The 10,410-nt window shown below is 38.7% G+C and overlaps 1 protein-coding gene across 1 annotated transcript; it reads right to left on the minus strand.

The window, feature by feature from the left end:
* Positions 1-2,208: 2,208 nt before the first annotated feature.
* LOC111346649 (uncharacterized) lies at positions 2,209-9,916 on the minus strand. The gene is made up of 7 exons (XM_088748138.1): positions 9,676-9,916; positions 8,477-8,751; positions 8,079-8,193; positions 7,778-7,900; positions 3,907-4,029; positions 3,512-3,613; positions 2,209-3,165 (listed from the first exon to the last, which is right to left on the minus strand). The coding sequence occupies exons 1-7, from the start codon at positions 9,776-9,778 to the stop codon at positions 2,561-2,563; spliced, it is 1,446 nt and encodes a 481-aa protein (XP_088604264.1). The 5' UTR covers positions 9,779-9,916; the 3' UTR covers positions 2,209-2,560.
* Positions 9,917-10,410: the final 494 nt, after the last annotated feature.

A 10,410-nucleotide genomic window follows, 5' to 3' on the forward strand; every position in this document is an offset into this window, starting at 1 on the left:
CGGACGTGACTCTTACAGTGTTGCTCAACGTTTTATATTTATAAAGGTTTGTATGGGATATTAACGGTTTGCCTTAAAAGAGAGAAAAATGTCTTGTTTTGAAATAAAATGGACTTACGTTATTGCCTTGTTGTTTTCTTTGTTGATTGCTAGCGTCTCAGGCCATTTGAAGCGTTTTCGGCGAGCTAGCGATATCGTGGTGTTCAACAAGGCCGGAAACCCACTCTAGAAGTGTTCGTCGCCCGAAGCGAAAAAATCCGCCAAAAAATTACCATTAGTCTCGATTCCTCCAGAAAACCGAAGCAGAGATGTTGCAGTTCCATTTCCATTCACTCGATTCCCAATTCCTCCCACAGATCTTTCACTAGCGATGCTTTTATCTCCAGTTCGAAAGGCTTTCTAATTTCGAATTAGTCCCGTTGAAACGATCGTGGCCCCGTTCGCCGATCGCATAGTATGCCGGGTAACAAAAATAACCCCGGTGAGGGTAGCCAGCGGCCTGCAGTCGACAAATAAACCAGTTAGCTCCCCTGGTCCATGCAGGCCGCTGGCTACCCTCGCCAGGCTTAGTTTTGTTACCCGACATACTATGCGATCGGCGAACGGAGCCCCTATTGTCGCTGAAACGGATTTAGGTTTGTTCTTAGCAGTACAAACGTACAGCCCGGAATCTGTCTAGGAGAAGTCTCGGATTCTTAAAGTGCCGTTATAAACAGAATATCGACCTTTTGGCAATGCCATGAGTATGCGTTTCCATGAGATGACAGACGAAGGGTAACTGAGGGCTTCACAAGTTATTTCTGCCACGGTGCCTTCCTCGAACGGGAAAGAAAAATATCTTTGGTCAATTGTGGCGCAACTGTTAAGATAAGAAAGGGAGGAATCGAAGAGAAAAACAAAATAGAATTTTTAAGACCGTTGAAGTGTTTCACGTAAAGTTCACTTTAAATTTGTTAAATAGTGTTTTTTTTTTCTTTTTCAGAGCATACCTGTAATAATAAAAGTAACAGTAACAATTATACTAATAACGATAATAATAATAATATAAAAAAATAACAGCAAAAACAATAGCTAGAAATCTTAAGCGTTTGTAATTTTGGCCACTCTCGACGCGCTCAAGAAAACTTTCAAAATCCCTGGAGCACATAGATCCCGAAATTACATACATACATACATACATACATACATACACACATCCCCGTCTGGGGCTTTTTAGAGAACAATTGCATAATTTACATACTTGATACTATACATACAAAACTAACTAGTAACAAGTTAAAAACAATATAAGTTACTTATAACTTTAAGAACAGAATGGTTATTTAAATAAAAAATCATTCAGGAGATGCCTTTTCAAAGCTCTCTTAAAAGAAGCTGGCTTTTCACATAGTTTCAATCTTGAGTCAAGTTTATTACAGATGGCTACACATCTATAATAAAAGAAATTAAACTTATTGGAACAAGAATCAAAACTGGATCATTTGAGGTACTTGTCATAACCTTTTCAGTGCACTCATATTCAATATTCATAATACCGTTTGACACAATTTGGTCAGTTTCGTATACAGACATCAATTGAGTCTTTTCCTAATTTTCGCCTCATTTGCGCGTGACATTAACTGTAGAATCAATATTCGAAATGGAAACAATAACTAACTTCAAATGGAGGAAAGAATTCACACCCCCTCGCCCCTTACCGCCGCCTAGTTGGCTCAATTGGGAGAGTGCCGGACTGCTGTGCGGGAGGTCGAGAGTTCAATACCGGCCGGACCAACACTCAGGGTCTTAAAATTAACTGAGAAGAATATGCTTCCTTTCTTTAACATCAAGAAATGGTTAGATATTCTACTCTTCTCGGATAGGGACGAATAAATGGAGGTCCCGTCTCCTGCAGGGTTGGGGTAGGAGACGTTAATTTCCCACGCACGAGATTACTGTGTGATGGATGTCCTCCCTGGGGTGGGTTGGGTGGGTAGGTGAAATCGCTACGGACTAAACACGGCTGCCAGAGGCGCCTGTCTGATTTCAACCTTAAAACTGTAACTAAACACGTATGTTGTTTAGAAAAATAGAGACCTTTACCTTACCTTTACCTGTCACGTTCTTCAAATGGAGGAAAGATTTCACACCCCCTCCCACTGTCACGTTCTTCGTGGCTTAGTCGTAGGGAAGATAGATAGAATAGGGGTAATAATGAACGCCAAGCGGTACCTATCAAGCGTAAATATTTATTTCTTGTTCAAATCATAGGGGTTTACCCTAAATACAAGCAATATAGTTCCCAGGGTACTTCTCGTGTAAGTAAGCAGGTGTGTCATTCCTTTAAAATGTTACAAAGTCCTGAAAGTTAAAGATAAATTTTCCTGCTCGGTGATACTCCTATATTTGTTGATTTCGCATCGCTGAGTCACAACTTAAGCTAATTTCGAACTATTATTAAAAATGCAGTTTAATTAAGTGACTCGGTCCTGTTAAAATGGAATAACTTGATGGTGACACAGTGTAGCTGTTTGAGGTTAAACTGTTTTATAAAAGCGAAAGCAAAAAACCATCCAATTGGTTAACGGATCCAAAGATTTAATGAGTAGGACTGAGAAGTATGTGAGTTAAAACCGAAGTCATGTTCAGTTGAAAACACAAAAGAGGCTTGGTTAGCTTCTGTAATACCAACACCGTGGTCTGCCCGGTAGCAGCTACTTCCTCCTCCACCAATCATCATCACTGATCCATCACCACCACTCCAGTCACACCAAAAGCCGATCTTTTTTGCGCTTTGGATGTTTCCATTGCATTCAGCCTGTTGAAACCCGTCTGTTGACTTGTACTGTCCGCCATACTGAACCACACAACTTCCCAGACACCGATCACTGGCCCAGACTTTGCCATTTCTAAAATGGCCATAACTTGTGATTTTGGATCGGAATGTTTGTCCGCCCAAACAGTTACCCGTGGTCTGTAAAAGAGGGGTGTGGCTGGGGTCGTCACTGCGCGTGATCTTTATCTCGTTACCGCTGACCGACCAAAAGGCTGTTGAGATCATATCGTTGTTCACTGAAGGGTCGTTTGTCGCTCCAGTGGCAATTTGCTGGTCATACCACCACTTACCATCATCACGCATCCAATTCTTGCCGTCGCTGTTTGAGAATCGAGCGATAAGAGTCCAGCCTGCAAAGAAAGAACATTTCCCATCTTTTCTGTTTATAATAACAATGTATGGATACTTTAATCTTATTTCTAAGTCTTTCTGGATGGCCATATCGGAAAGGATAGTAATTTATTCTTTTTCTAGCTTGTAACAAGTTGTGCAATGGTTTCACCCTTCTTCTGTTTTTCTTGGCGTCATTATCAAAATAAATTAACCATGAAAAACTTTCTGGTGACCACGAAGGAAATATATTTATAAAAGATAAAATTATTAAGTGGGCAAAACTCGTAGGAAGGAAATAATTATAGCTTAACTAACTTTAAGTGGTGTAATTAACAGATTAAGAACAAATAGGGTTACTCATACATGTTTTTCCACTTTTACAAGAACAGCTGTAGGAACCATAAGTGTTCTGGCAATTGGCGTTAACGTGACAAGGCCAGAGGGAAGCATTGCACTCGTCAATATCTGAAGGAAAATGGAAATTAACCTTTGGGTAAATTTACAACAAAATTTGGAAATCAATGATAACAATCGGAAAGCGGTAAGTAGCTGAAATCTGAGGCATTATCTGATTGGGGAGGAGACTTTACACCGTCAGTTAAGTATGAAGCAGTCATGTAAATGTACAGTAAATTGTGTCTCATCAGTTGCACAATGTCCCCATTTGTATGGTTCACGCAAACGCAGACGTAGCAGTGTGTCTTCTCCTAATGTTTTACATTCTTCTGACCAACAGATCAGCAAAAACTAGAGTTTACCTGTACATGTTTTTCCATTCCCAAAAAATCCGCTTTTACAGGAACAACTGTAGGAGCCGTTAGTGTTGTGGCAGTCTGCATTAATGTCACAAGGCCGAATGGAAGTACTGCATTCGTCAATATCTGCAAGGGCAATACGATATTAATTTTTGGCTAAATGAACGAGAGAGTTTGGAAGTATACGTTAACGACAGGAATGCGGTAAACAACTAAGCTATGAGTCATTTTCCGGTTGTGAACGAGAAATATAATGTTAGATAGCTAGAGCTTTATAATGGCCGGTCGGTTGTGTTCATCTGGCTCTGTGATGATTTACCTCCTAACTTGTCTAATGGTGCTCCATTTCTCAAGAAAGCTTCAAATACTTTCGGAAGATGTTCACCTTTCGCGTTTGGAAGCTGGTAGGTACGCAACTAAGTGAGAGTAAACTTTTCTTCCTACCGACAAGTCAAGCCGCGTCGCAAGCCGGGATCGAAGATGGCGGCAAGTTTAAAATATCTTCTTGTCACACGGCTTATTGGTATCACCTTAGCCGCAAACTTAATTGTCCTGGCAAAAGATGTATCACCGAATCCCGGGCCAGCTTTTCCTCCTCCTTGCAGTACGAAAGGCTTAAGAATTTATCATCTAAATATCTACAGTCAGGGTTTACGAAACAAACTGGATGCATGAATTACGCCTATTTTTTAATTAGCGTGAACCCTACATTCTTTCTTTAAACGAAACATGGCTTGACGAGAGTATCACAGATGAACAACAACACCTTCCGGACTACAACGTAAATAGAAAAGATAGAGATTGTTTTGGAGGCGACGTGGCGGTTTATATTGCCCACCATCTACACTTCAACCTCATAAATAATGAAAATAGTTCAAATATTGAAGCGCTTTGATTTGAACTTACGCCACCTAATTTCAAGAAAATCTTGTTTGGCAGCCTATACAGGTCACCAAGTTCGGATGCTTCTGTTTTCTTTGGTGAAATTCAATCGATGTTAACGAACTATTCAAAGGATGACAATGAAGTCACTCTTTTGGGGACTTTAATTCTAACATGGCTTTGAATTCATCTGGCCATCAACCGAAAGCAAAGAACTTCTTACGTATCACCAGTACCTTGCATTTGACGCAAATCATCAATTACTGAATACATGAGAATCACTGACCATTCCAGAACTATAATTGACTTATTCTTCACTACAAGGCCCGAACTTTATCACTCCTGTGTAATTTTGAATATATCAACAAAGTTGAAATGGTAATTACCCCGTTAGCCCTTCGCTCTGACCAAGGGCTAACGCTCGAAACGTCAGCTTTTATAATCGTAATGGTGGCCAATTTACCATTTCAACTTTGTTGATATATTCAAATTATTTCGTTACCCCCACCGACGCAGCCCCAAACAGTTTCTTTAGAAACTATCAGCCTTTATTCCTGTGTAATTTTGATTGATTTTTCCGATCACTACGCCATTTTTGGAATAAGAACGCTTCACAAAATAAAACTCCCTCCACCAAAGACAGTTAAGGCGAGAAACTATATACATTATGATCTTGAAATATTCAGAGTAGACTTGAATCGTATCCCTTAGGATGTTGTTGAATTTAAGCCAAATCCAGATGATGCGTGGAATTCTTTTAAGATTTTTTTTTAAGTCAGCAGCTGATAGTAACGCCCCAGTTGTCACCTGTCGTGTGCGCGGGAGATCGTTAACCTGGATCACACCCACTGTAAAAGATTTGATGAAAAGGCGCGATTATCATCACAAGAAAGCTATTGAGCCTCACTGGAGCAGTTACAAAAGGCTACGAAATGCTGTGTCGATGAAACTTTGTAGAGAAAAAGCAAAGTAGTATTCAAAGCAGTTACGTGAAAAGCAAGACTCGCGGGAATTGTGGAAAACTTTAAATGCGCTTTTACCAAACAAAAAACAGCTATTTTGAAATCGGGAACAAGGAACGATGAGAATAATTATCGGCCGATCTCATTCCTTCCCAAAGTATCAAAGATCTTAGAGGGTGCTATTCAGGTTCAATTCTTGGCTTTTTTAACTGTACATCCACCGCGGATCAGGTTTGGACAAGAAACACTCCACGGAAACTGCAGACTGAGGTTTATCTCACCGATCTTATTTTGGATCACATGGATAGACAAATAGCTACTGGCGCTATATTAATTGACTTGAAAAAGCTTTTGACTTAGTAGACCATGAATGTTTACTCTACAAGCTAGAAAACTACGGAGTCAGAGGAAGCACTCTGGATTGGTTCCGGGACTATCTTACGACACGAACACAAAGGGTACATTTTGGAAAGGACTTGTTCTCCAGCCAAGCCATCCAATTTGGTGTTCCGCAGGGCTCAATTCTAGGGCTTCTTCTTTTCGTTTTATACATAAATGACCTGCCTCAGTGCTTAGAAAACTGTTTCATTAATATGTATGCGGATAACACTGTGGTATACTCTACGAGTCCTTGTACTTTGGTAATAAATAAGGTACTACAGGATGAGTTAAATCGAGTAGCGCAATGGATGGAAAGTAACAAGCTTATGTTAAATCAGAGTAAGTTGACAAGATCTCACAAAATCGCCTAATTTTTGTATCCAGCTCACGGGAAGGTTTTAGAAAGGGTAGCCAAATTTAACTATTTGGGTGTTGTATTAGAAGAAACACTTAGTGGGAAAGATCACCGATGTGGCCTGGGGTGAGATCTCAGAAGGATGTTGCAAAGAGCTTCAGCACTTAAAAAACCGTGCGGCTCGAATTATTCTTCAAAGGAAACTTCAAAAGACACTCTCAACGAGCCTAACTGATTAAGGTTAGCCTGTAGAAGGAAACTGCATAAAAGTATTTTAGTGCTTGAATAATTTTCCGAAATATCTTACTCAGCATTTTACAAGGAATAGGGCTTTTCATGATCAGGTGACTCGAAGAAGAAACGACCTGCAGCAAGAGAACTTTTAAGTATGAAGGAAAAATCTATTTTAACGTTTATATTAAGAGTGCCCCCTTCCTGGATTAATTTTAAGAGTTTGATGATTAGACATTTTTTTATTTGTAATTTTTCTCCTCTACAAATCTATTAACATGTTATCATATTTGTGTATTTTAGCCTTTTAAATTTTATTTAATAATAATAATAATAATAATAATAATAATAATAATAATAATAATAACCTTTATTTTAAGAGGGTGACACCAACTACTTTTGAAAGTATTCTCCCTAGTGACCCTCTAAAACACCCACCCACCCCACCCCAGGGGAGAACATCCATCACACAGTAATCTCGTGTGTGAGAAATTAACTTCTTCTACCCCAACCCTGCTGGAGACCGGACCTCCATTTATTCGTTCCTATCCGAGAAGACTAGAATATCTAACCATTTCTTGATCTTATAGAAAGGTAACACATTCTTCACAATTAGTTTAAGACCCTGAGTATTGGTCCGGCCGGGGCTCGAAACCTCGACCTCCCGCACAACAGTCCAGCGCTCTATCCTTTGAGTTAACCGGGAGGCGGTGAGCTCAATTAATTATAATTTTGACTCCAATTGATTATAATTTTTATTCTAATTGATCATAATTTTTACTCCAATTTTAAATTTTTAAGTTGTACATATCTTTATTCCCTTAGACCCCTATGGATACCAGCCTCGTTGCTGAATGGGCTACCCTGTTTAAATAAACTCACTTACTTACTTACTTACTAGCTAAGTTTGAAGCAGTTAATGAAATGTGAACTAAATTGTGTCTCACTAGTCACACAATGCGTATTCTTTCGCGCAAAAGCCAACGTAACTGTACGTCTTCTCGTACTGTGCAGCGCATTTTACATTGTTATGACAAACAGATTAACAACAAATAGGGTTTACCTGTACATGTTTTTCCATTCCCAATAAATCCGCTTTTGCAGGAACAGCTGTAGGAGCCGTCAGTGTTGTGGCAGTCTGCATTAATGTCACAACGCCGAATGGAAGTACTGCACTCGTCAATATCTGAAGGAAAAATGAAATTAACTTTTGGGTAAATTAACAGGAGAATTTGGAAATATACGATAATAGCAGGATAACGGTAAACAACTAAGATTTGGGGCAGTCTCCTGTTGGTGAATAGAATTATACCGTCAGTTAAGTTTGAAGCAGTCTTGTAAATGTACATTTAATTGTGTCTTACCCGTTTCACAATGTGCCCCAGTGTATCCTCTCGCGCAAACACACACGTAACTGTTCTTCTCGTACTGTGGATCGCATTTCCCATGGTTCTGACAAGGCCAACTGATACATGGAGACTAAAGAAAACATATAGCAATGAGAAACAAACGCTGGTGATGTGGAATAAGCTCGACAGTCATAATAAATATTATTATGAGCCTTCTTTACAAATAGAGTCAGTATCCGTTAGTTGACCTTCCCCGCAAATACCCAAAATCCTTCATGAGTTCTACGCTCAAATGACCTCTCTCCTTATTTCTGAAATCAACCCCACTCCATACGCACGAAATCGTGTGTAATTCCTCTCTTTTTCTATTTGCAACTTTTGATACAGAGTGAACAAATTTTATTACAACTTACTGCGATAGTATAGTGATGGTGACTCTGATAAGGGATAAGTTTGTCTGAGTTGTTGTAGATATCTGATGGAAGCAATTCGCACAGAACTTTGCCATTGATATCATGAAATGCGGCCAGGTTGAAAGAGAAACATGACGAAATATTGACACAGGCAAATCCACAGTCACTGTCATCCATAACATAATTCAAACCAATACTGGTGACGTTGAGGTAGGAAAACTTGTGACGCTCAAAGTTGATATAAGCCATTCCTTTATCCGTGACGACTTTTGTTTCTAGTTATGAGTTATGAAACATAGAATGAAAAAAACATTATTTCAAAGTATTTTGCTAATGCCCAATATCTTATCAGAATTCTAAAACACTTACGCACAATAAGAAACACGCGTTAAAAAAAAAAAAAGAAAAAAAAAAAAAAAAACATTATTACTAGTACATGGAAACAAGTCCCTGAAGGTTTGGGAAGTCTAAAGATCATTTTCAGCCGGAGTTGTATGCTACTATATTTCACCATTCAACCGAAATCTGATCAGTTCCCTCACTTTTGAGAAAAGATATTCTATAGAAAACTGTAAGGAGCTTGCCAGAGTGTAAAACGACATGTAAAAGGGGTAAAAGTTTTGATATTTTACGTTCATATAAGTCCTTTAACTTTTAGTTGCGAGTAAAACTGGCTAGCGACTGAACTGACCTCAGGTGTCTTCTTAGTGTAATTATATTTTTTTTAATATGGTTTGCTATAACTTTTACAGTGTCGATCTTGCGTTCGTTTTCCCGACTTAGCCGCAAGAGTAAGAAATTGAACGCAGAGAATGATTTTGTCAAGTATAAATATCTTGAAGGTTAGTATGTGTCATACTTAATATGCGGGATCTGTTTCACGTAATTTAAAGTGACTCGCTAGCTAAGAGAGAAATAATGACGATGCATGAGGACTGACAGCTTAGCAAGTGTTACTTTTATCGTTGCTCTGCTTAATAAAGATCAACTATCTCTTAAGAGAACTCGTATTATCGTTCAGTTGGCAACGATTTTGAACACTTTACCTAAGAAGTACAGGCTGGTATTTTTTTCCCAAACTCCTATGCTCTCGAAAAAAGGATCTTCATTGCACTCAAAAGTGAGTGAAAGTTAATGCCTGAGCCAGGAATAATATTGAGTTTACGATGTAACCAATAAGAAAATAACAATTGCATCACCTTCATCTGCAACAGCCCAGCAATGAAACCATCCTACCAAAACCACAAACGCAAAACTGAAGGGAAGTGCCGTGAAAAATAGGCTTCGCTTTTTAAAATACATCTAAAAAATATCACTGATGTGATAGGCAGTGACAGACTTTTCGTACATTAACGCTTTTAGTTAGTTAAACGACTTGACATCAAGATCGTGCGCCCCAATTTAACAACCATAAGAAGACTACTGCACACACTTGTTCTGCGACACAAAGCATTAATATTTAAAGTAAATCAGCATAAAATAATCATTTACTGCACGCCTTAGGATAAATGAGTTATCAAAAATAAAGTCACGCTCCTAAAAAGGCAGACTTTTCGTACCCTAACACTTTTAAATAGTTAAACGACTTGACATTAAGATTGTGCGCCCTGATTTGACGACCATGAGAAGACTACCGTCACACATTTGTTTGAACGATCCAAAGCATTAATATTAAAGTAAATCGGCACGCCTTAGGATACCTCAGTTATCAAAAAAAAAGTCACGTTCAAGATAAAAAGTGATTCGTCAATATATGGATTTTTTTTCAACCAACATTTGGGTGCGAAATCCAACATAACATCTTAAGCTCTAGAGAGAGTTAACTGCCAAAAGCGGTAAACAATTTTTGTTTTCTAAAATGTTTTGCCTTTATTTGGTTGGAATAACGCAGGTGCTTTTGTATCAAAATATAAAAGTCAAACAAGCTGTAATTA

Source organism: Stylophora pistillata, chromosome 2, assembly GCF_964205215.1.
Source record: "Stylophora pistillata chromosome 2, jaStyPist1.2, whole genome shotgun sequence".
Taxonomy (NCBI): domain Eukaryota; kingdom Metazoa; phylum Cnidaria; class Anthozoa; order Scleractinia; family Pocilloporidae; genus Stylophora; species Stylophora pistillata.

Excerpts from the sequence above, each read along its gene's own strand:
- LOC111346649 (XM_088748138.1), bottom strand. The coding sequence starts at position 9,778 with ATGTATTTTAAAAAGCGAAGCCTATTTTTCACGGCACTTCCCTTCAGT. Across the intron at positions 8,752-9,675 it reads CTGGGCTGTTGCAGATGAAG|AAACAAAAGTCGTCACGGAT; the intron begins GTGATGCAATTG and ends ACTCATAACTAG. Across the intron at positions 3,166-3,511 it reads TTGTAAAAGTGGAAAAACAT|GCTGGACTCTTATCGCTCGA; the intron begins GTATGAGTAACC and ends CTTTCTTTGCAG.